Consider the following 27,272-nt stretch of genomic DNA (forward strand, 5'->3'; position numbering starts at 1 on the left):
TGCATCTGTGCTAGACTGTAGTAGGTAAATATTTACATTCCCGATGTTCGGGGGTTGCCAGAGCTGGATCTCGGTGATGGAGTAGGTTGGGGGAAACCTCATTAGGCTCTAGAGGCTTCCTCCTCCCGAGGTAAGTAGCCCCCAGGCAGTGGCATAGCTAGAGATCATGGGGCCCCATGGCAAAACTTTCATGGGTCTCTCAGATGTAGGCAATCTTAAGCAATGCCACCTGCCCCTACCCTATAGATAGGAGTCAATTTACATTCTCCTGCAAACAAAACTTCTCATAGTTCATGGGTCCTGACTCAAAGTAAGAGGGTGGAGGAACACAAGAAAGTTAATGGTGAATACATTAAGTACCACCTAGGCCCCCTATGCCCTGGGGCCCCATAGCAGATGCTATGGCTGCTATGGCTATCGCTATGTCCCTACCCAGAATTTTTTGGTTTTGTTTTTTCTTACAAATTTTCTTTAAAGCTTGCTACAATATTCCTAATGAAGATTTTTATGAATTCTTCCAACTCAAGCACACACAGTTTGGTACTAATCCTGTGTGGTTCTCTGACTATCCTATTACTTCGTACTCAGGAAATGGGGGGTCACCACTTTATACTCCTCCATTATAACTGTGCTAGCAGATAGTGACTCAGAGTCCTTGAAACGTAAATGTCTTGCCCATATTTCAGATATGGATTCAGAGGAATGGGAAGATGCCCTGGGGTAGGCCTGGATTTACATCACTGGAGTCGATAGGCACAAATGTTCTAGCACCCTAGACTTTACCCTCCATGAACCTTCATATTTCCGCTGAACCGCACTGCAAATTTGTTGGCTCTCTCTCAGCTGTCACTACTCCCTTACTTCCTCTGCCCCTTGTAGGTAGCTAGAGGTGCCCCCAAGCATTAGGTAGCTAGAGGAACCTCAGTATTAAGTAGCTAGAGGTCCCCCCAAGTATTAGGTAGCTAGAGGAACCTCAGTATTAAGTAGCTAGAGGTGCCCCCAAGCAGTGGCGGCTCCAGCTTCAGATTTTTTGGGGGGCTCAAAGGGGGCACGAGGGCTGGCAGGCCGGGCTTGGGGGGGGGGGAAGCGTCGAAAATTTGGGCGTGGTCATGATGTCATGTGGGCGGGGCTAACTTTAAAGTAGTTGTACCCGCTAACGTAGTTACATGAAAAAAAAAATGAAGTAAACGCACATAATGACAGGTAGCCTTTCACCAGTAAATGCACATAAGAATCAGCTTTTCAGCAATTAATGCACGTAATGACAGACAGCGTTTCTGCAGTAAATGCACATAAAGGGACAGCTTTTCACCAGTTAATGCACGTAATGACAGACTGCGTTTCCGCAGTAAATGCACATAAGAGCCTGCTTTTCACCAGTTAATGCATGTAATGACAGACAGTTTCCCCATTAAATGCACATAAGAGCCTGCTTTTCACCAGTTAATGCATGTAATGACAGACAGTTTCCCCATTAAATGCACATAAGAGCCTGCTTTTCACCAGTTAATGCATGTAATGACAGACAGTTTCCCCATTAAATGCACATAAGAGCCTGCTTTTCACCAGTTAATGCATGTAATGACAGACAGTTTCCCCATTAAATGCACATAAGAGACAGCTTTTCACCAGTTAATTCACATAATGACAGACTGCGTTTCCGCAGTAAATGCACATAAGGGACAGCTTTTCACCAGTTAATGCACATAATGACAGACTGCGTTTCCGCAGTAAATGCACATAAGGGACAACTTTTCACCAGTTAATGCACATAATGACAGACTGCGTTTCCGCAGTAAATGCACATAAGGGACAGCTTTTCACCAGTTAATGCACATAATGACAGACTGCGTTTCCGCAGTAAATGCACATAAGAGACAACTTTTCACCAGTAAATGCACATAATGACAGACAGACAGTGTCCCCAGCATAGGTAGCCAGGTGTATAGATGTCCCCAGTATATGTAGCCAGGCGTATAGCTGTCCCCAGTATATGTAGTCAGGCTGGTGGTGGGCTGGGGGCCCCAGGGCACCTCAAGCCTGACTGGTGGTGGGCTGGAGGCCTCATCCCTGCGTGGCTGGTGGGCTGGGGTCCCAGGGAAGCTCAGGCCTGGCTAGTGGTGGTGGGCTGGGGGCCCCAGGGCAGCTCAGGCCTGGCTGGTGGTGGTGGGCTGGGGGCCCCAGGGCAGCTCAGGCCTGGCTGGTGGTGGTGGGCTGGGGGCCCCAGGGCAGCTCAGTGGGTAGGAGGAGGGTGCCAGTGGGTGGGGAGGAGGGTACCTGTGGGTGGAAAGGAGGGTGCCACTGGGTGGGGAGGAGGGTGCCAGTGGGCAGGAGGAGGGTGTCAGTGGGTAGGAGGAGGGTGCCAGTGGGTGGGGAGGAGGGTACCTGTGGGTGGAAAGGAGGGTGACACTGGGTGGGGGAGAAAGGTGCCAGTGGGTAGGAGGATAGTCTCAGTGGGTAGGAGGAGGGTGCCAGTGGGTGGGGAAGAGGGTGCCAGTGGGTAGGGGGGTCGTCAGTGGAGGTTGGAGAATGCCCGTGGGTGGGGAGGAAGGTGCCCCTGTGTGTGAGGAGATTGCCCTGGGGAGAGAAGACAGGAAGAAAATGATCGAGGCGCCAGCCGTGCTAATAAGGGATGCGGGAGCCTGCTTTATTCCCCCCTTCCTCCTCCCTTCCTCTGAATGCCCCCACCTGCTGTGAATGTCCCCTCCGTAGGCAGTGTGTGCGGAGCAGAGCGGAGCGGTAGGTCCTCTTACCGCAATCCATGCTCACCGGCAACTAGTTTCCTGCTTCCTGTGACGTCATGGTAAACAGGAAGCAAGAGACTAGTTGCCGGTGAGCATGGATTGTGGTAAGAGGACCTACCGCTCCGCTCTGCTCCGCACACACTGCCTACGGGGGGGACAGTCATTCACAGCAGGTGGGGGCGCATTCATAGGAAGGGAGGAGGGAGGGAGGAATAAAGCAGGCTCCCACTTTCCTTATTAGCGCGGCTGGCGCCTCAATCATTTTTTGTCATCTGACAGCCAGCAGGCCAGCCCCTCTCCAATCCTCCTTCTCTTCTGAAAATACACAAGTACAGACTTGCGGTGGCCATGGCCAGTGGGGGGGCTTTAAGAGGGGCTAACAAGTTGCCAGCTGGGGCTGAAGCCTGGGCAAGCCCCAGTGTAGCGCCGCCACTGCCCCCAAGTATTGTGTAGCTAGAGGAACCTCAGTATTAAGTAGCTAGAGGTGCCCCCAAGTATTAGGTAGCTAGAGGAACCTCAGTATTTAGTAGCTAGAGGTGTCCCCAAGTATTAGGTAGCTAGAGGAACCTCAGTATTAGTAAGTAGCTAGAGGTGCCCCCAAGTATTAGGTAGCTAGAGGAACCTCTGTATTATGTAGCTAGAGGTGCCCCCAAGTATTAGGTAGCTAGAGGAACCTCAGTATTAAGTAGCTAGAGGTGCCCCCAAGTATTAGGTAGCTAGAGGAACCTCAGTATTAGGTAGCTAGAGGAACCTCAGTATTAGGTAGCTAGAGGAACCTTAGTATTGGGTAGCTAGAGGAACCTCAGTATTAGGTAGCTAGAGTAACCTCAGTATTAGGTAGCTAGAGGAACCTTAGTATTGGGTAGCTAGAGGAACCTTAGTATTGGGTAGCTAGAGGAACCTCAGTATTAGGTAGCTAGAGGAACCTCAGTATTTAGTAGCTAGAGGTGCCCCCAAGTATTAGGTAGCTAGAGGAACCTCAGTATTTAGTAGCTAGAGGTGCCCCCAAGTATTAGGGAGCTAGAGGAACCTCAGTATTAGGTAGCTAGAGGTGCCCCCAAGTATTAGGTAGCTAGAGGAACCTCAGTATTAGGTAGCTAGAGGTGCCCCCAAGTATTAGGTAGCTAGAGGTACCCTCAGTATTAAGTAGCTAGAGGTGCCCCCAAGTATTAGGGAGCTAGAGGAACCTCAGTATTAAGTAGCTAGAGGTGCCTCTGACTGAGGGGAGATCTTGTCAGAAGAATGCAGAGAGCCAGGTGAGTTCAATCAGTGGAAAGCAAGCACCCAAGGAGGGGAATAGTAATAGATGTGCTCAGGCTTGCAGCGTCTCTGCACTCCAGACGTTCCAACGACCCCTCCACAGTCAAACCAGCACCATCTGCAGTATTAAAGCTCTTTTATTCTTTTAGAAAAGTAGCATGAAAAGCATCTTCCACAGAGAGCCAGGTGAGTAACCTCTCATTTACACTCTGTTATGAGTATATTGGAATCGTGCATTGCACTCCACAAGCACTTCAAGAGCAATGCACGAGACCTGCAACCGAATGGAAAAGTCACTGTTCGGGAAATAACTGAAATGACAAGGCCAGGTATAAATTAATAAAGGCTGTTTATTAACAATGCAAGGAACATAAATATTAGCGTAATCAGCAGTGTGCATTAACTTCATGTACGGCAACAGAAATAAATGCAATGCTAACCAAATGCAACACAAGATAATATTCCTGGTGTATTCAACAAGCATACAAATGCAATCCGAGGTATATAGAATTAAGCCCCATCTACACGAATGTGCGATTTGTTTACGATTCTATTTATGATCCGATTAAAACCGACATGTCCAATCAAGATTTGATCCAATTCAATTCAATTTGCCATTTTTTTGCAATGGCAAATCGAATTGAATCGAATTACGATTGGACATGTCGGATTTAATCAGATCGTAAATAGAATCATAATCGCACAAAGAATCGTAGATCGTGTAGATTGGGCTTTAGACTACCCTGCATAAGGCATACATGCAGAGCAGCCCAGTGTATATACAAAGTGTGTGCACACGGATCCCGGAACCTGGATAATATATACAATAGATATTTACAAATATATATACAAGACAATTTGCAGTAAACAGGGGACAGGCAAATGGGTAGTCGTACAGGCAAGACATAAACCAGGAGAATAGATCATACAATGAAGTCGCTTAGGTAAAGAATCGTCAAATGGCAAGCGCAGGTCAAAACAGGAAGGTGCAAGAATCCGGGGAAACCAGGACAGGCTAGCACACATGCTAAGTATAGATGTGGCGAACGGTTCGCCGGGTGAACCTCTCTGGGGGGTTTACTACTTCCGGGTCGCTCTGACCCGGAGTAGTACACCTGCACTGCCCGGCGGAGCGCGTCCTAGATCGCGCTCCTGTTGCCGGGCACTCTCTGCGCATGAGCGTGACGTCGCTCCAATGCTGGTAAATCAGGTGACAATTCAGCTCTCCATCCAACACTCTGTAGAGGAATGCAAGCTCAGGAGGAGTGAGCCCTCTGCTGGTGGGCGGAGAAACAACATGATTTTGGGCAGGGTTCATGAGGACATCTGCTGGTGAAAAGAGGAAGTTCATGCAACATATTCACAGGGATGTCACCAGCAGATGGGAATTGTAACACATTCATCAGGACTCTGCATAGGAAAGGAGGGAGGGAGGTGCTAGAGGGCGCTATTGCATACAGGAATACAAAAAAGCAGACGCGTGGCGTGGCCAGGCCTGTCGGGCTTGTCGCCGCAGGGTGAAAGTAGCTGCCGGCGGGGGACAGGAGGATCCGAGCGAGACTGCGTGGGCACAGAACAGCTGCAGGGGGCTGGTAGAAGAATGGGGTTGTAAATATACATGCATTGTGAGTTTGGAGGAGAGTCTGACAGACAAATGACCTTTATCCCCAACCCAATGTATCACTTTTTTGCACTAAGGGGTAGTATAATCTGTTTGAACTAATTATTTTAACCTGAATTTATTAAAAGCTACGTTTTATTAACAATAACCAATCTCCGAAAAAGGTTTATCTAGTGTTTTTTGGCTGGTAGAAGCCCCAGGTGAGTAAAACAAATTTTTTTTTTTTAGTCTTAATTGTCCCTTTAACTAATGAAGCCTGATTGGCTGAAGCCTCTTTCTCTCCTGTATTCCTCTCCCACGCCTCTTTTTGTCATGCTGAGACAATTCACTTTCTATAGTGGAGGGCAGCATTGCTACACAATCAGGCAGAGGAGAGTAAGGGAGGAAATGACATCAGAATTAGCTTCAAAATAGTCACACTTAAACTGGGAAATGCTAAGAAGGATTTTCTCTTTTTTTTATGGTAGAAAAATCACTAAAATCAAAATGTGGACAGTGCAATGCATATGCTATGTAAGTAGACCAAGTATTTATCTAATTATACTGTATATGTGTTTTTTTTCTCTGAGATAGTATGGCTGACAGCTCCTCTTTAAAGTCGAGGTGACACGTGACACGATGAGATAAACATCTCATGAGTATGTACAGTACAAAACAAATTAATAACCAGTTTTGATTTTGATTTTTTTTTATTTTGCAGCCTGAAAAAGTCTGTCTTGTCTGTCCCAGGTCAGGAATATAGTATACATCACTGATAAGCAAATTACAGCCATTAAACTTTTCCTGGCAGAATACAACTTCGGAGGGCAGGGAAGCGATAGAAAAAGCTCAATAGTTCATGTATTTTAACTCTGGGACACTTAATAGACTGCCATTGAGCAGAGACAATAAAACATTTGATTTACTTTGTTAATGTATCTAAAAAAAAAAAGTCATTGTTAGGAGTAGGAGGATAAAAACAATTGTTTATCTCTTCAGTATGTTTTTATTATTTATGGCTGTGGCTCCACCCCCTTTTCTGAATTTGAACCTCAGTCACCCAATGACCATCTGTACCAGGTTTGAGGCTTGTGCCATTAACAGTGCAAGAATGGCAGCAATTACATATTCCCCTTGAAAATCAATAGGTGAATTTTGAGTATTTTGAGAATTTTTCTGAGTATTAATCCCGGTCACCCAGTGACAAACTATGCAAAGTTTGAGAACCCTGCCATTAACAGTGTAAGAATGGCTGCAGTTTACATTTTCCCAGTGAAATTTGTATTTTGTGTCCACCCCCTTTTTTTGTTATGGGAATAAAAAGTATCATATTTCAGGTAATGTTCTATGTGTGTGCCAAATTTCATTCAAATCCGTTCAGCCATTGTTGCATGATTGAGTAACAAACATCCAAACTTTCACATTTATAGTATTAGTGAGATTTAACTTCCATTTGTAACTACTAATAACTAAATAGGTGTTTACTTAATATTTAATAAGGTCTGTGCCGCGTGTGTATTTTGTGAAAGCGAGGGCTAATGCTTCATACACACTTGAGATAAAAGTCTTTGGAAAATGAAAGATCACAGACCAATTTTACCCCCTTCCATGTAGTATGATAGCCATACTCTACACAGTCTATTCTATGGAGCTGAACTCCCCATCAGATAAAATCTTTGCAAGATGCTGCACACACATGCTGTACACAAAAGATCATTATCTGCAAAAGATCTGTTCCTGCAAAAGATCCGTTCCTGCAAAATGCCTTCATAGTCTATGAGATCTGCAGATCATCATACACACCTTGTTTTAACAGACATTCATCTGCAGATCAGATCCACCAGGATGGATTTTCAGATCTGCAGATGATTGTCTGATCTGCAGATGAATGTCAGTTAAACAAGGTGTGTATGAGGATCTGCAGATCTCATAGACTATGAATGCAATTTGCAGGAACAGATCTTTGGCAGGAACAGATCTTTTGCAGATACTGATCTTTTGTGTCTGTACAGCATCTGTGTGTGCAGGATCTTTGTGTGCAGCATCTTGCAAAGATTTCTGTCTGATGGGGAGTGCAGCTCCATAGAATAGACTGTGTAGAGTATGGCTCTCATACTACATAAGGGGGGTAAGATTGGTCTGTGATCTTTCATTTTCCAAAGACTATAGTCTGATGTGTGTATGAGCCTTAAGATTCAGAAGTCAAGTGCCAGGGCAGGGTGTTGCCAAATTAAAAACAGGTGTTATTTGAGCACATTGTTTATTTACTGCCATAAAGTAAAAGTGTCCAGGTGAAAAATGACAGCAGAAGGAGGAGCAAGACAGTGATGCACAGCAGCACAGTGCGCTCTAACCAGAGCAGTGGTGACACCTATCACAGGAGGCAAGTTGCAGTGCACAGCCTAATGAAACGCTTTGTTTTTACTTTTTAATGAAAGAGCTATGCTCTAACCTGCACAGGTATTGCCCCATTCTTTTGCTTTCTCAGAATTTAAGTTTCATTGATCCACAAGACGTGTTGGCGAGAAGGAGGACTTGTCGGGGCTAGTCTGGACTGCAGCCGCCGTGTTACCAGCCGCGTGTTGTTTAGAGGTTATGAAAGTTTGGGCTTTCTTGTTTCTCGGTCTCCTCTACACAGCATGGAGTGAAGGTAATGGTGGATACTTGTCTTTTATTGAGTTATTTGCTCTTTAGATGCTGCTGTTTGCCAGAGGTCACATGCCTGCACAGGAAGGGAGGACTGGGACAGTTTGGCTTTGGAGGAAAGGGTAAACAAGTCGCCCTAGCAGGGGCAAAGCTCCCAACTGTCCCTCTTTATTCCTCATTTCTCCCTATTTCAGGACTGATATTAAGACCTAGGCTCTAGTCTTCTTTAGGGGAGCCAGCAGGAAACCTCATAGAGAACAGTTCTCTCATCACAGCACTCTCTGCAGCACAAAGCGTTGTGATTGGTCAAAAAGTGTGCGTATAATTTACTAAAAAGTATTGGAAGCCTATCAGTTCAAGAGGGTGCCGTCCACCCAATCACATTAGCAGAATTTCCCTATGAGGTTTCCTGCTGTGTCCCCTAAAGTAGATCAGCACCAAGGTTTATATAAATATATGTATTTTCTACTGAAACGTGCATTTCATTGACTCTAAACTGTATTCTCATATTTTAAATTGATATATTTTCAAGTGTTAATATGAAGAAAAAGTAGCAATGATAAAAAGGACTAGTTGGGTTTGAATTATAAAATGACATTATTTTGCTTCTGAAGTCTGTACGCGTAGTGGGGACATGGGAAGGGGTGTGTCTGAAAGGTTTCTCTCTGTATTGCAAAATCGTGTGTGTGTGTAGTGTGTGTAGTGTGTGTATGTGTGGTGTGTGGTGTGTGGTGTGTGTGTGTGTGTGTGTGTGTGTGTGTGTGTGTGTGTGGTGTGTGGGGGTGTGTGGTGTGTGTGTGTGTGTGTGTGTGTGTGTGTGTGTGTGGTGTGTGGTGTGTGTGTGTGTGTGTGTGTGTGTGTGTGTGTGTGTGTGTGTGTGGTGTGTGGGGGTGTGTGGTGTGTGTGTGTGTGTGTGTGTGTGTGTGTGTGTGTGTGGTGTGTGGGGGTGTGTGGTGTGTGTGTGTGTGTGTGTGTGTGTGCGTGGGGGGGGGGGTGTGTGGTGTGTGTGTGTGTGTGTGTGTGGTGTGTGTGTGTGTGGTGTGTGGTGTGTGTAGTGTGTGTGTGTGTGTGTGTGTAGTGTGTGTGTGTGTGTGTGTGTGTGTGTGTGTGTGTGTGTGTGTGTGTGTGTGTGTGTGTGTGTGTGTGTGTGTGTGTGTGTGAGTATACGTGTGTGTGTGTGTGTGTGGTGTGTGGTGTGTGTAGTGTGTGTGTGTGTGTGTGTGAGTATACGTGTGTGTGTGTGTGTGTGGTGTGTGGTGTGTGTAGTGTGTGTGTGTGTGTGGTGTGTGGTGTGTGTGTGTGTGTGTGTGTGTGTGTGTGTGTGTGTGTGTGTGTGTGTGTGTGTGTGTGTGTGTGTGTGTATTGGAATGAGGCAGTGGATACCGCTTCACTTCTGAGTGGTTTGTCCCTTGTTACTCTCCTCCACAACTGTTGTGGCTGGTTTAACACAGCGACGTTGCACAACCAGTAAAAACAGGATCGCAGCAGAGGAAAAAAGTCATGTCACGTCATATGCCTAATGTGTGAAGCAACATGTACAGGACATAAAAAGGCTGGGAACACTATAGGTGCCCAGTATAGGTAGCCAGGTACATGTGGTGCCTCAGTATAGATAGTCAGCTTTAGGTACCCAGTATAGGTAGCCAGGTACATGTGGTGCCCTCAGTATAGAGAGCTATAGGTGCTGCAGTATATAGGTAGCCAGGTACATGTGGTGCCCCAGTATAGATAGCCAGCTATAGGTGCCCAGTATAGGTAGCCAGGTACATGTGGTGCTTCAGTATAGACAGCCAGCTTTAGGTACCCAGTATAGGTAGCCAGGTACATGTGGTGCCCTCAGTATAGATAGTGAGGTACCACATGTACCTGGCTACCTATACTGGGCACCTATAGCTCGCTATCTATACTGGTGTACCACATGTACCTGGCTACCTATACTGGGCATCTATAGCTCGCTATCTATACTGGGGCACCACATGTACCTGGCTACCTATATACTGCAGCACCTATAGCTCTCTATACTGAGGGCACCACATGTACCTGGCTACCTATACTGGGTACCTAAAGCTGACTATCTATACTGAGGCACCACATGTACCTGGCTACCTATATACTGCAACACCTATAGCTCACTACCTATACTGAGGGCACCACATGTACCTGGCTATTTTTATACTGCAGCACCTATAGCTCTCTATACTGAGGGCACCACATGTACCTGGCTATTTTTATACTGCAGCACCTATAGCTCACTACCTATACTTATGGCACCACATATACATGGCTACCTGTATTGTGCACCTACAGCTCGCTATCTATACTGGGGCCACACATGTACCTGGCTACCTACATACTGGAGCACCTGTAGCTCACTGCCTATACTGAGGGCACCACATGTTCCTGGCTACCTATACTGGGTACCTATAGCTCACTATCTATACTGGGGCACCACCTGTACCTAGCTACCTATACCGGGTACCTATAGCTCACTATCTATACTGGGGCACCACCTGTACCTAGCTACCTATAGCTCACTACCTATACTGAGGGCACTACATGTACCTGGTTACCTATACTGGGCACCTATAGCTCGCTATCATTACTGAGGCACCACATGTACCTGGCTACCTATATACTGCAGCACCTGTAGCTCGCTACCTATACTGTGGGCACCACCCGTACCTGGTAATCTATACTGAAGCAACTAAAAAAAAGGAAAAAAGTCAAATCACGTCATATGCATAATGTGTGAAGCAACATATACAGGACATAAAAAGTATGTTCTACTTCAGGCTGGGAACACATTAGGCGGTGCATAAAAGCTTAGGTTTTGCTGCATATGTGTTTCTGCGTTTATTGTCATAATTAAGTGCATTTCAGGGTGTTTGCGTTTCGTGCTTGCGTTTTACTGCATTTGTTTTTTACACGTATGAATCGCAAGTGCAGTTTTGTGCGTTTTTGTGCATCTTGTACGCGTTACTGATATGCGTTTTATGCATATATTTTGGAACTAGCCGACCTAAGCCCGTTTCACAACAGGCTCTAGGTCTGTCACAGCGCATGCGCCTGCACACGCCCACCGCGCACGTACAAGGGAGAGCAGGAGAGCGGGAGAGAGGATTCCACGTTGGAAAGGAGTTATCTAAGTCCCTTTCTAAACTTTAATCGTGCATCACATGTACCTGGATACGTACACTGCAGTACCTATAGCTCGCTAGCTATACTGATGGCACCACATGTACCTGGCTACCTATACTGGGTACCTATAGCTCACTATCTATACTGGGGCACGACATGTACCTGGCTACCTATATACTGCAGGCATGGGCGTCCGCACGTAGGGCAAATTTGGGCATCTGCCCGACCCTGGCCGCCCGCTGCCCCCCCCCCCCCTGGCCGCCTGCCCATGCGGCCAGCAGGAGGGGAGCAGCGCAGAGAAGAGGCAGAGCTATGTGCATAGTGGGGAAGGGCGGACGTCCCCCCCCCCCCCTTCCCTCACCTTAGGGGGCTCTACCTCCCTCGCTCGCTGTCCCCTCCGGAGTCCGGAACGAAGTGTGCAGCGGCTGGGCAGCGGGCGGAACTTACCTCGTCTCGCTCCTGCGCCGGAAGTTCTGGTGCCGCACTCTGGTCTGGACCAGACCAGAGTAGCGGCTAATCCATCCGGCGCCTGCGACGAGACGAGGTAACTTCCGCCCGCTGCCCAGCCGCTGCACATTTCGTTCCGGACTCCGGAGTGGAGAGCGAGCGAGGGAGGTAGAGCCCCCTAAGGTGAGGGAAGGGGTGGGAGACGTCCGCCCTTCCCCACTATGCCCATAGCTCTCCCTCTTCTCTGCGCTGCTCCCCTCCTGCTGGGGCACACCTGGCTACCTATTCTTGGGACATATACACCTGCCTACATATACTGGGACATATACCCCTGCCTACATATACTGGGACATATACCCCTGCCTACATATACTTGGACATATACCCCTGCCTACATATACTGGGACATATACCCCTGCCTACATATACTGGGACATATACCCCTGCCTACATATACTGGGACATATACACCTGCCTACATATACTGGGGACATATACACCTGCCTACATATACTGGGGACATATACACCTGCCTACATATACTGGGACATATACACCTGCCTACATATACTGGGACATATACACCTGCCTACATATACTGGGGCATATACACCTGCCTACATATACTGGGGACATATACACCTGCCTACATATACTGGGACATATACCCCTGGCTACATATACTGGTTACATATACCCCTGTCTACATATACTGGGGACATATACCCCTGGCTACATATACTGGGGACATATACCCCTGGCTACATATACTGGGGACATATACCCCTGCCTACATATACTGGGGACATATACCCCCTGGCTACATATACTGGGGACATGTACACCTGCCTACATATACTGGGACATATACCCCTGCCTACATATACTGGGACATATACCCCTGCCTACATATAACTGGGACATATACCCCTGCCTACATATAACTGGGACATATACCCCTGGCTACATATACTGGGGACATATACCCCTGCCTACATATACTGGGGACATATACCCCTGGCTACATATACTGGGACATATACACCTGCCTACATATACTGGGACATATACACCTGCCTACATATACTGGGACATATACCCCTGCCTACATATACTGGGACATATACCCCTGCCTACATATACTGGGACATACACCCCTGCCTACATATACTGGGACATACACCCCTGCCTACATATACTGGGACATACACCCCTGCCTACATATACTGGGACATACACCCCTGCCTACATATACTGGGACATATACCCCTGCCTACATATACTGGGACATATACCCCTGCCTACATATACTGGGACATATACCCCTGCCTACATATACTGGGACATATACCCCTGCCTACATATACTGGGACATATACCCCTGCCTACATATACTGGGACATATACCCCTGCCTACATATACTGGGACATATACCCCTGCCTACATATACTGGGACATATACCCCTGCCTACATATACTGGGACATATACCCCTGCCTACATATACTGGGGACATATACCCCTGGCTACATATACTGGAGACATATACACCTGCCTACATATACTGGGGACATATACACCTGCCTACATATACTGGGGACATATACACCTGCCTACATATACTGGGGACATATACACCTGCCTACATATACTGGGGACATATACACCTGCCTACATATACTGGGGACATATACACCTGCCTACATATACTGGGACATATACCCCTGCCTACATATACTGGGACATATACCCCTGCCTACATATACTGGGACATATACCCCTGCCTACATATACTGGGGACATATACCCCTGGCTACATATACTGGGACATATACACCTGGCTACATATACTGGGACATATACACCTGCCTACATATACTGGGGACATATACACCTGCCTACATATACTGGGACATATACACCTGCCTACATATACTGGGGACATATACACCTGCCTACATATACTGGGACATATACACGCACCTGCCTACATATACTGGGGACATATACACCTGCCTACATATACTGGGGACATATACACCTGCCTACATATACTGGGACATATACCCCTGGCTACATATACTGGGACATATACCCCTGGCTACATATACTTTGGACATATACCCCCTGGCTACATATACTGGGGACATATACCCCCTGGCTACATATACTGGGGACATATACCCCCTGGCTACATATATTGGGGACATATACCCCCTGGCTACATATACTGGGGACATATACCCCCTGGCTACATATACTGGGGACATATACCCCTGGCTACATATACTGGGACATATACCCCTGGCTACATATACTGGGGACATATACCCCCTGGCTACATATATTGGAGACATATACCCCCTGGCTACATATACTGGGGACATATACCCCCTGGCTACATATACTGGGGACATATACCCCCTGGCTACATATACTGGGGACATATACCCCCTGGCTACATATACTGGGGACATATACCCCTGGCTACATATACTGGGACATATACCCCTGGCTACATATACTGGGGACATATACCCCTGGCTACATGTACTGGGACATATACACCTGCCTACATATACTGAGGACATATACACCTGTCTACATATACTGGGACATATACCCCCTGGCTACATATACTGGGGACATATACCCCTGGCTACATATACTGGGGACATATACCCCCTGGCTACATATACTGGGGACATATACCCCCTGGCTACATATACTGGGGACATATACCCCCTGGCTACTTATACTGGGGACATATACCCCCTGGCTACATATACTGGGGACATATACCCCTGGCTACATATACTGGGACATATACCCCTGGCTACATATACTGGGACATATACACCTGCCTACATATACTGGGACAAATACACCTGCCTACATATACTGGGCACATATACCCCTGGCTACCTATTCTGGGGACATCTCTACCCCTGGCTACCTGTTCTGGGGACATCTCTACCACTGGCCACCTATTCTGGGGACATCTATACCTCTGGCCACCTATTCTGGGGACACCTATAGACATGGGGCTACCTATTTTTGGGGAACCACTGCTGTCAGATTGAGTGTATTTTGGGGAACTGCTGCCAGGTGAGAGGTGTCTACCATGTTAAGGGGGCATTCTGCCTATTTATGTGAAATGCTGTCTATTTATGTGCCTCATGACTGCTGAATTTGTCTTGTTGGGGGCCTCATGGTTACTGAATTTGTCTTGTTGGGGGCCTCATGATTTGTTGGGGGCTTCAAGATCGCTGAATTTGTCTTGTTGGGGGCCTCATGATTGCTGAATTTGTCTTGTTGGGGGCCTCATGATTGCTGAATTTGTCTTGTTGGGGGGGGGCCCTCATGATTGCTGAATTTGTCTTGTTGGGGGCCTCATGATTGCTGAATTTGTCTTGTTGGGGGTCACATGATTGCTGAATTTGTCTTGTTGGGGGCCTCATGATTGCTGAATTTGTCTTGTTGGGGGTCACATGATTGGTAACTGCGAGACTATGGAAAAAGATGAATCATGATCATATGAGACAATAGCATTAAAGAGGCACTTAAGTGAGGAAAAAAAATTGAGTTTTACTCACCTGGGGCTTACCTCAGCCCCCTGCAGCTGTCCGATGCCCACGACGAGTCGCTCTGATGCTCCGGGTCCCGCTGGCGGCCACTTCCGGTTTCGCCGTCAGGACCCGTCAGGCTGGGGCACGCGGCTGATTCTACGTGTTCCCAGCCTAAATAGCACCCCTATGCGGCCATATGTCCGCATAGGGGTGCCTATGCGGACATATGGCCGCATAGGGGTGCTATTTAGGCTGGGAACACGTAGAATCAGCCGCGTGCCCCAGCCTGACGGGTCCTGACGGCGAAGCCGGAAGTGGCCGCCAGCGGGACCCGGAGCATCAGAGCGACTCGTCGTGGGCATCGGACAGCTGCAGGGGGCTGAGGTAAGCCCCAGGTGAGTAAAACTCAATTTTTTTTTCTCACTTAAGGTTCACTTTAAGCCTACTTTTTCAGCTTTTTAAAACAGAAAATGAAACTGGGAGGTTCTCAAATAAATGAATACATTTTTCAGGAGTCGGATGGATGAAATTGTTTATCTTCACAGTTTATTTTCAACTTGAATTTTCCATAATGTTCATGTATGAGTTAAAACGTTTGTATTTAGTTTAAATTGCTGTTGGCACTTTGTGATAGTAAAGTGACTTTGCAGTTTGGGCACTCGACCTCCAAAAGGTTCGTCACCACTGTCCTAATCTAATGTCCCATAATTGCTAAGTTCATGTAAACTTGTCTCCACCCACGACCACACCCACACTCTGGTTCATGACCACACCCATTCGCCGCATGCCGAACCCTATTTTTTGGCGCGCTGCCCCGCTTATTCCTCCCCCCTTTTTACCCCCCCTGGAACATTTTCTGCGGACGCCCATGCCTGCAGCTCCTATAGCTCACTATATATACTGGTGCACCACATGTACGGGGCACCTATAGCTGTCTATCTATACTGGGGCACCACATGTACCCAGCTACCTATACTGGGCACCTATAGCTGGCTATCTATACTGGGGCACCAGATGTAGCTGGCTACCTATACTGGGCACCTATTGCTCCCTACCTATGCTGGGGCACCACATGTACCTGGCTACCTATATACTGCAGCACCTATAGCTCGCTATCTATACTGGGGCACCACATGTACCTGGCTACCTATATACTGCAGCACCTATAGCTCACTATCTATACTGAGGGCACCACGTGTACCTGGCCACCTGGTTGAACTCGATGGACGTATGTCTTTTTTCAACCAAAATAACTATGTAACTATGTAACCTATACTGGGCACCTATAGCTTGCTATCTATACTAGTGCACCATATGTACCTGGCTACCTATACTGGGCACCTATAGCTAGCTATCTATGCTGGGGCACCACATTTACCTGGCTACCTATACTGGGCACCTATAGCTCTCTATACTGAGGGCACCACATGTACCTGGCTACCTATACTGGGCACCTATATCTCGCTATCTTTACTGGTGCACCACATGTACCAGGCTACCTATACTGGGCACCTATAGCTCGCTATCTATACTGGGGCACCACATGTACCTGGCTACCTATATACTGCAGCACCTATAACTCACTACCTATACTGATGGCACCACATATATATGGCTACCTGTACTGTGCACCTACAGCTCGCTATCTATACTGGGGCCACACATGTACCTGGCTAACTACATACTGGGCACCTATAGCTCACTACCTATACTGAGGGCACCACATGTACCTGGCTACCTATACTGGGCACCTATAGCTCACTACCTATACTGAGGGCACCACATGTACCTGGCTACCTATACTGGGCACCTATAGCTCGCTATCTATACTGAGGCACCCCATGTACCAGGCTACCTATATACTGCAGCACCTGTAGCTCGCTACCTATAATGCGGGCACCACCTGTACCTGGTAACCTATACTGAAGCAGCTATAGCTAGAGATGGCTAGAACGGTTCGCCAGCGAACGGGAACTGGCAAACTTCAGTGGTTCACGTTCGCGATAGAACGCAGACTTTATGGTGGTTCGATTCGCCTCCTATACTACATCATTAGGGTCAACTTTGACCCTCTACATTACAGTCAGCAGGCACATTGTAGCCAATCAGGCTACACTCCCTCCTGGAGCCACTCCCCCCCTTATAAAAGGCTGGCAGCGTCAGGCATTGGACTCACTTGTGTGCCTGCAATAGTGAGAGAAGGGACAGCTGCTGGCAGACTCTCATAGGGAAAGCTTAGTTAGGTTCTTGTAGGCTTCTTAGCTTACTCCTTGCTGATACTTATTGCTAAAAAAGCACCCCACAACAGCTCTTTTGAGAGCTAATCTTGTTCTTGTGATCCAATTTTTTTGTGCGTGTCCCACTGACACTTGTGTTGCATAGACAGCCTTGGTAATTCCTACTGTGTGTGCCACTGCCAGGCCCAGCACATTCAGTGACTACCTGTGTGTGTGACAGGTGCACATTGTACTACCCATCACTGCATATACCTACCTGTTGTTCACTTCAGTCAGTGCACCCACCTACCTACGTGAGCTCACGCAGTGTCACTGTGCCTGTCCGGTACCTGTCTGTGTGTGACAGGTGCACATTGTAATACACATCACTGCATATACCTACCTGGCAGTCACTGTTGTTCTATCATTGAGATACTATACAAAACAATTACTGACTATCTCACCCACTGTGTGTTTTTGGGTCCCACACCATACAGTCAAATGGGGGCAGCTGCACTTAACATATAAACCAATTGCCAAAATCAATCTGCAACAGCCCAGGGGATAGCCATTATCAAATTCTTTATTGTATCAAAAGTATGCAAAAAACAGTAAACACCCTAAAAACAATTAAAACAAAAGGGACCTATAGAGCGCTCCTCACATAACCCAGCAAACAATTCACACCTCATCCACACTGGTACCGGTACCAAAGTCCGTTTGTACTCAGAGCGGGGAGACAGAGGTTGCCAGGCCACTACTGGGTTCCCACCCGTATGCGCTGAATGGAGGGCCTGCTACATCAACATTGCGGCTCACTTGATTGTGCATAGACCTGCCAGTATCTCACCAGTCCTTGGGCACCTTAGGCTGTCCTATTGCTGGATTCCGGATCGGAGGATTTATCCCATACACTTCGCTCAACCCGGCAGCGCGTCCGCAGCGGGGAGCAGTGTCTTAGGCTTGCAGGACATAAACAGTCAGCTGGGTAGTCCAGAGTACGTCGGAGCGCTCAGGTCACGTTGCAGGTTGTAACCCCGCCCACTGATGCTTTGCGCCCGCCCATCAGAGTGTGTGACGTGGGGTGGGAGGCGTGACCGTTTTATACATATTCAAATGGGCGTCAAACCAGTTCCTCTCGCGTGTCCATAGCAACGCTGTGGGCTGGTTCCCATTTACCTGCATGTCGGCATAGTTGTAGATACTGAATGTATCAGCTAGAACGCTGATACTTATCAACTGCTGTCTGTTGATCTCTAAAGGCAATGGACCATCCAGCTATGTATATTTATTTATTACAACATTGATACACCCAGCTGAGAATTCACTAACGTTTGTTAAAGTTTATAGAAATACCTTGTATTGTAATTCCTGGTTACCACAGATACCACAGCCCGGCGACCATATGGGCTTGAAAACCGCCACGGCCTGCACTCTGGCCACGGTGCGCACCAGTCCAGCACGGCCGTCACTACGCAAACAGCTGTTTGCGGTGCGTTACACAGTGAGTTTGGTGTGTCAGTGTGAAGCAGAACTCTAATTACACTCCCTGATTGATGTATACACATGCAAGGTGTTTTAACCTCCTGAACGATAATCCCGGGCTGAGCTCGGGGTATGTCGCGCAGGAGGAGTTCCCAGGCCCTGGTGGGCCGATTTGCATAATTTTTTTTTGTTATACGCAGCTAGCACTTTGCTAGCTGCGTGTAACTTCCGATCCGCCGCTACCCGCCGTGCCACGTAGCCCCCCCCCTCCCTGACCCCTTGCGCAGCCTGGCCAATCAGTGCCAGGCAGCGCTGAGGGGTGGATCGGAACTCCATCCGGCTACCTATTCTGGGGACATCTCTACCCCTGGCTACCTGTTCTGGGGACATCTCTACCACTGGCCACCTATTCTGGGGACATCTATACCTCTGGCCACCTATTCTGGGGACACCTATAGACATGGGGCTACCTATTTTTGGGGAACCACTGCTGTCAGATTGAGTGTATTTTGGGGAACTGCTGCCAGGTGAGAGGTGTCTACCATGTTAAGGGGGCATTCTGCCTATTTATGTGAAATGCTGTCTATTTATGTGCCTCATGACTGCTGAATTTGTCTTGTTGGGGGCCTCATGGTTACTGAATTTGTCTTGTTGGGGGCCTCATGATTTGTTGGGGGCTTCAAGATCGCTGAATTTGTCTTGTTGGGGGCCTCATGATTGCTGAATTTGTCTTGTTGGGGGCCTCATGATTGCTGAATTTGTCTTGTTGGGGGGGGGCCCTCATGATTGCTGAATTTGTCTTGTTGGGGGCCTCATGATTGCTGAATTTGTCTTGTTGGGGGTCACATGATTGCTGAATTTGTCTTGTTGGGGGCCTCATGATTGCTGAATTTGTCTTGTTGGGGGTCACATGATTGGTAACTGCGAGACTATGGAAAAAGATGAATCATGATCATATGAGACAATAGCATTAAAGAGGCACTTAAGTGAGGAAAAAAAATTGAGTTTTACTCACCTGGGGCTTACCTCAGCCCCCTGCAGCTGTCCGATGCCCACGACGAGTCGCTCTGATGCTCCGGGTCCCGCTGGCGGCCACTTCCGGTTTCGCCGTCAGGACCCGTCAGGCTGGGGCACGCGGCTGATTCTACGTGTTCCCAGCCTAAATAGCACCCCTATGCGGCCATATGTCCGCATAGGGGTGCCTATGCGGACATATGGCCGCATAGGGGTGCTATTTAGGCTGGGAACACGTAGAATCAGCCGCGTGCCCCAGCCTGACGGGTCCTGACGGCGAAGCCGGAAGTGGCCGCCAGCGGGACCCGGAGCATCAGAGCGACTCGTCGTGGGCATCGGACAGCTGCAGGGGGCTGAGGTAAGCCCCAGGTGAGTAAAACTCAATTTTTTTTTCTCACTTAAGGTTCACTTTAAGCCTACTTTTTCAGCTTTTTAAAACAGAAAATAAAAATGGGAGGTTCTCAAATAAATGAATACATTTTTCAGGAGTCGGATGGATGAAATTGTTTATCTTCACAGTTTATTTTCAACTTGAATTTTCCATAATGTTCATGTATGAGTTAAAACGTTTGTATTTAGTTTAAATTGCTGTTGGCACTTTGTGATAGTAAAGTGACTTTGCAGTTTGGGCACTCGACCTCCAAAAGGTTCGTCACCACTGTCCTAATCTAATGTCCCATAATTGCTAAGTTCATGTAAACTTGTCTCCACCCACGACCACACCCACACTCTGGTTCATGACCACACCCATTCGCCGCATGCCGAACCCTATTTTTTGGCGCGCTGCCCCGCTTATTCCTCCCCCCTTTTTACCCCCCCTGGAACATTTTCTGCGGACGCCCATGCCTGCAGCTCCTATAGCTCACTATATATACTGGTGCACCACATGTACGGGGCACCTATAGCTGTCTATCTATACTGGGGCACCACATGTACCCAGCTACCTATACTGGGCACCTATAGCTGGCTATCTATACTGGGGCACCAGATGTAGCTGGCTACCTATACTGGGCACCTATTGCTCCCTACCTATGCTGGGGCACCACATGTACCTGGCTACCTATATACTGCAGCACCTATAGCTCGCTATCTATACTGGGGCACCACATGTACCTGGCTACCTATATACTGCAGCACCTATAGCTCACTATCTATACTGAGGGCACCACGTGTACCTGGCCACCTGGTTGAACTCGATGGACGTATGTCTTTTTTCAACCAAAATAACTATGTAACTATGTAACCTATACTGGGCACCTATAGCTTGCTATCTATACTAGTGCACCATATGTACCTGGCTACCTATACTGGGCACCTATAGCTAGCTATCTATGCTGGGGCACCACATTTACCTGGCTACCTATACTGGGCACCTATAGCTCTCTATACTGAGGGCACCACATGTACCTGGCTACCTATACTGGGCACCTATATCTCGCTATCTTTACTGGTGCACCACATGTACCAGGCTACCTATACTGGGCACCTATAGCTCGCTATCTATACTGGGGCACCACATGTACCTGGCTACCTATATACTGCAGCACCTATAACTCACTACCTATACTGATGGCACCACATATATATGGCTACCTGTACTGTGCACCTACAGCTCGCTATCTATACTGGGGCCACACATGTACCTGGCTAACTACATACTGGGCACCTATAGCTCACTACCTATACTGAGGGCACCACATGTACCTGGCTACCTATACTGGGCACCTATAGCTCACTACCTATACTGAGGGCACCACATGTACCTGGCTACCTATACTGGGCACCTATAGCTCGCTATCTATACTGAGGCACCCCATGTACCAGGCTACCTATATACTGCAGCACCTGTAGCTCGCTACCTATAATGCGGGCACCACCTGTACCTGGTAACCTATACTGAAGCAGCTATAGCTAGAGATGGCTAGAACGGTTCGCCAGCGAACGGGAACTGGCAAACTTCAGTGGTTCACGTTCGCGATAGAACGCAGACTTTATGGTGGTTCGATTCGCCTCCTATACTACATCATTAGGGTCAACTTTGACCCTCTACATTACAGTCAGCAGGCACATTGTAGCCAATCAGGCTACACTCCCTCCTGGAGCCACTCCCCCCCTTATAAAAGGCTGGCAGCGTCAGGCATTGGACTCACTTGTGTGCCTGCAATAGTGAGAGAAGGGACAGCTGCTGGCAGACTCTCATAGGGAAAGCTTAGTTAGGTTCTTGTAGGCTTCTTAGCTTACTCCTTGCTGATACTTATTGCTAAAAAAGCACCCCACAACAGCTCTTTTGAGAGCTAATCTTGTTCTTGTGATCCAATTTTTTTGTGCGTGTCCCACTGACACTTGTGTTGCATAGACAGCCTTGGTAATTCCTACTGTGTGTGCCACTGCCAGGCCCAGCACATTCAGTGACTACCTGTGTGTGTGACAGGTGCACATTGTACTACCCATCACTGCATATACCTACCTGTTGTTCACTTCAGTCAGTGCACCCACCTACCTACGTGAGCTCACGCAGTGTCACTGTGCCTGTCCGGTACCTGTCTGTGTGTGACAGGTGCACATTGTAATACACATCACTGCATATACCTACCTGGCAGTCACTGTTGTTCTATCATTGAGATACTATACAAAACAATTACTGACTATCTCACCCACTGTGTGTTTTTGGGTCCCACACCATACAGTCAAATGGGGGCAGCTGCACTTAACATATAAACCAATTGCCAAAATCAATCTGCAACAGCCCAGGGGATAGCCATTATCAAATTCTTTATTGTATCAAAAGTATGCAAAAAACAGTAAACACCCTAAAAACAATTAAAACAAAAGGGACCTATAGAGCGCTCCTCACATAACCCAGCAAACAATTCACACCTCATCCACACTGGTACCGGTACCAAAGTCCGTTTGTACTCAGAGCGGGGAGACAGAGGTTGCCAGGCCACTACTGGGTTCCCACCCGTATGCGCTGAATGGAGGGCCTGCTACATCAACATTGCGGCTCACTTGATTGTGCATAGACCTGCCAGTATCTCACCAGTCCTTGGGCACCTTAGGCTGTCCTATTGCTGGATTCCGGATCGGAGGATTTATCCCATACACTTCGCTCAACCCGGCAGCGCGTCCGCAGCGGGGAGCAGTGTCTTAGGCTTGCAGGACATAAACAGTCAGCTGGGTAGTCCAGAGTACGTCGGAGCGCTCAGGTCACGTTGCAGGTTGTAACCCCGCCCACTGATGCTTTGCGCCCGCCCATCAGAGTGTGTGACGTGGGGTGGGAGGCGTGACCGTTTTATACATATTCAAATGGGCGTCAAACCAGTTCCTCTCGCGTGTCCATAGCAACGCTGTGGGCTGGTTCCCATTTACCTGCATGTCGGCATAGTTGTAGATACTGAATGTATCAGCTAGAACGCTGATACTTATCAACTGCTGTCTGTTGATCTCTAAAGGCAATGGACCATCCAGCTATGTATATTTATTTATTACAACATTGATACACCCAGCTGAGAATTCACTAACGTTTGTTAAAGTTTATAGAAATACCTTGTATTGTAATTCCTGGTTACCACAGATACCACAGCCCGGCGACCATATGGGCTTGAAAACCGCCACGGCCTGCACTCTGGCCACGGTGCGCACCAGTCCAGCACGGCCGTCACTACGCAAACAGCTGTTTGCGGTGCGTTACACAGTGAGTTTGGTGTGTCAGTGTGAAGCAGAACTCTAATTACACTCCCTGATTGATGTATACACATGCAAGGTGTTTTAACCTCCTGAACGATAATCCCGGGCTGAGCTCGGGGTATGTCGCGCAGGAGGAGTTCCCAGGCCCTGGTGGGCCGATTTGCATAATTTTTTTTTGTTATACGCAGCTAGCACTTTGCTAGCTGCGTGTAACTTCCGATCCGCCGCTACCCGCCGTGCCACGTAGCCCCCCCCCTCCCTGACCCCTTGCGCAGCCTGGCCAATCAGTGCCAGGCAGCGCTGAGGGGTGGATCGGAACTCCCACTGACGTCACGACGTCCATGACGTCGGTGACGTCATCCCGCCCCGTCGCCATGGCGACTGGGGAAGCCCAGCAGGAAATCCCGTTCTGACTGGGATTTCCTGCTTACTCTGATCGCCGAAGGCGATCGGAGTGGGTGGGGGGATGCCGCTGCGCTGCGGCTATCATGTAGCGAGCCCTGGGCTCGCTACATGATTTAAAAAATAAAAATTTTAAAAAAATAGTGCTGCGCCACCTCCTGGGCGATATAATTGTATCACCCAGAGGGTTAAAGCACTTTAGGCCTCCAATTAACATGCAATGTGATTTCTGTGATTCAATAGCCCCCCCCCCCCCCCCAATTGGGTCCCGACCCCACCGAACGGGTCAGGTTAAAATTCCCCTCTCATTATGGCCGCCACAGATGGCAGTCCACATAGACGAGATTGCAGCTGCGCAGCTCTAGGGCCTCCTCCCACCATATCAGTGATCAGTCATAGATTGTTTACGCAGCGGGAGGAGGCCCTAGAGCTGCGCAGCCGCAATCGCGTCTATGTGGAAGTATAGAAAAGGGGAGATTCAGCTCATAGAAACGGCACCACACATGATTGATGAAAATTTTTCATCAATCATGTGTGGTGCCGTTTCTATGAGCTGAATCTCCCCTTTTCTATGTGGACTGCGCAGCCATCTGTGGCGGCCATAATGAGCGGGGAATTTTAACCCCACCCATTCGGTGGGGTCGGGACCCGACCTGGGGGCCTATTGAAGCGGGGGCAAGGTGGAATGAATGGGAGGGCGTCAATGGCATTCTTCATACATAAAGAATTTAAGAAGGTATTTACTTTTTTTTTTTCATTTGAGCTTGTAACTCCTTTAAGGGGCGTACCTCCCAACCTTTTGAGAATAGAAAGAGGGACACTTTCAGACACGACCCTGCCACACCTCTAACCACGCCCCTACCACACTCCTCACAATGCAAATCCCAAATAGGGATGGTCAATGAGATGGAAATGATTTTGAATTGATGCAGCAATGTTGTATGCAAATTCATGCAGCTTGAAAATGAACCAATATAATCCTGCTGAGGTAAAATTCTATTGGTCCATTTTCAAGCTGCATAAATTTGTATACAAAATTTGTCACTGTATGTTACCTCCATTGCAGGCAGTGGGAGAGACATCTTTATCCATCTGCATCAGGCCCGGATTTACATCACAGGAGCCTATAGGCACAGAATGCATCCTCATCATTACTGCCCGAGAGGAAAAGGAGGGGGGGCGGTAATGGCTGAACGCTATCATAAGTAATCTAACTTTTTCTGTTCTGATTTCCATCACAACAGGATGGACTGGGGTGGGGAGTCCGGGCTGCACACCATACAGAAGTTGCTGTCCACTGCTCTCCCAGCTAGAGCAGAGCAGCAGCAGCCTGTGTCACGCTAGAGATGCCTGCGTGAGAGAGAGAAAGACACTCAGGGAGGCCGGGAGACGCCTTTTAAAGGAGCAGGCGCCTGTAGGCATGAGCCTTAGTTATTCTATTGTAAATCCGGCCCTGATCTGCATTCAATATTAAATTAAATGTGCAGGGATGGATTTACCATAAGCATAGCCGGCCTTTGACCTGAGTGACTGGAACGGTCGCTCAGGGTGCAGGCTTCCAAGGGGGCACCTATAGCTGGCTAATTATACTGAGGGCACCTACACCTGACTTCCTATACTGGGGCCACCTATAGCTGGCTACCTATACTGAGGAAGGGCACCTACTCCTGGCTACCTATACTGAGGGCTACCAACACCTGGCTACCTATACTGGAGGCACCTACGCCTGGCTACCTATGGGGTTAGCCTACATCTGACTTCCTATACTGGGGCACCTACGCTTGGCTACCTATGGGGTTAGCCTACATCTGACTTCCTATACTGGGGCACCTACGCTTGGCTACCTATATTGAAGGCACCTACACATGAGATCCTATACTGGGGGCACCTATACCTGGCTAGCTACCTATACTGAGTCTGAGGGCTTTTTTTTGGGGGGGGGGGAGGGGCACAAAGCGGCTATAACACGGTGTGAAAATTGTCGGTGCTGAGCTATTATTCCAAATTGGGGGGGGGGGGGGCGTAACTTTCCCACTGATTGTTTTTATTAATATTCCTGAAGGGTTCTAGCCTTCATTTTTAAGTTTATTCAGGATAATGCACTCTTTCCATCCATTTTGTGGTTATTAGTATTCTTTTATTATACGTATGTGATCTATCATTGATATCTGAGCATTTGGCGTGATGTGTCAAAAGGTTGGGAACCACTGTCCTAGGAGGTAACTCAGGAGAAAAAGTGAATTTCATATGGGCCTGTGTGTGTGTGTGTGTTTGCGTGAAGAGGATGAAGGGGAGGGCACAAAAATGAGGTTTCGCTCAGGGCGCTGTCAAATCTAAGGCCGGCCCTGAGTCCATAAGGCACAGTAGGCACATGCTTAGAGGCGCCTGATGATGGAAAGGCGGCTCACTTCCCTCCCCGAGCGCCTCCCTCCCTCCTTCCCTATGCAAAGTCCTGAGCAGAGGTTAATGGAGAGGTTACTCACCTGGCTCTCGGTATTCCACTGACCAGATCACCCTTCAGTCAGGGGCACCTCTTTAATACTGAGGTTACTCTAGCTACCTAATTCTTGGGGGCACCTCTAGCTATTTAATAATGAGGACTTGTGGCTACCTAATACTTAGGATCACCTGTAGCTGCTTATGATGGCCAAGGGAAGTAAAGGAAAAGTGACAGCTGGGCCAGCCAACTACTCGTGGTGCAGTTCGGTGAGGGTTTGTACTAGGGATGGGATGAATCCACAATTTCTTCGAATCCGAATCCGAATCTAAAAAGGTTCTCGAATATCTTGAACCTTTCGAATCCCGAATCTAACGAATCCTGCAAATAAGAATTGTGCGATCCGTGGTATAGTTGCCCGCAGCATAGTTACCCAGGCATAGGTAGCGAGGTAAAGGTGCCTTCAGTATAGCTAGCTAGGTATGGGTGCCTTCAATATTGGTAGCTTTCAGTATAGGTAGCAAGGTATAGGGGCCTTCAGTATAGGTAGCAGGGTATATGGGCCTTCAGTAAAGGTAGCAAGGTATAGAGGCCTTCAGTATAGGTAGCAAGGTATAGGGCCCTAAG

At 48.0% G+C, this 27,272-nt stretch overlaps 1 protein-coding gene across 1 annotated transcript in view; it reads left to right on the top strand.

Moving 5' to 3' along the window:
* The first annotated feature begins 7,978 nt into the window (after positions 1-7,978).
* LOC137545090 (OX-2 membrane glycoprotein-like) overlaps positions 7,979-27,272 on the top strand; it is an 83,304-nt gene continuing 64,010 nt past the window's right edge. The window contains exon 1 of the mRNA XM_068266199.1: positions 7,979-8,254. Within this exon, the coding sequence (XP_068122300.1) occupies positions 8,200-8,254 (55 nt within the window). The 5' untranslated portion in view covers positions 7,979-8,199. The remainder of the gene's footprint in view (positions 8,255-27,272) is intronic.

Source organism: Hyperolius riggenbachi, chromosome 2 (genome assembly GCF_040937935.1).
Source record: "Hyperolius riggenbachi isolate aHypRig1 chromosome 2, aHypRig1.pri, whole genome shotgun sequence".
NCBI classification, from domain to species: Eukaryota; Metazoa; Chordata; class Amphibia; order Anura; family Hyperoliidae; genus Hyperolius; species Hyperolius riggenbachi.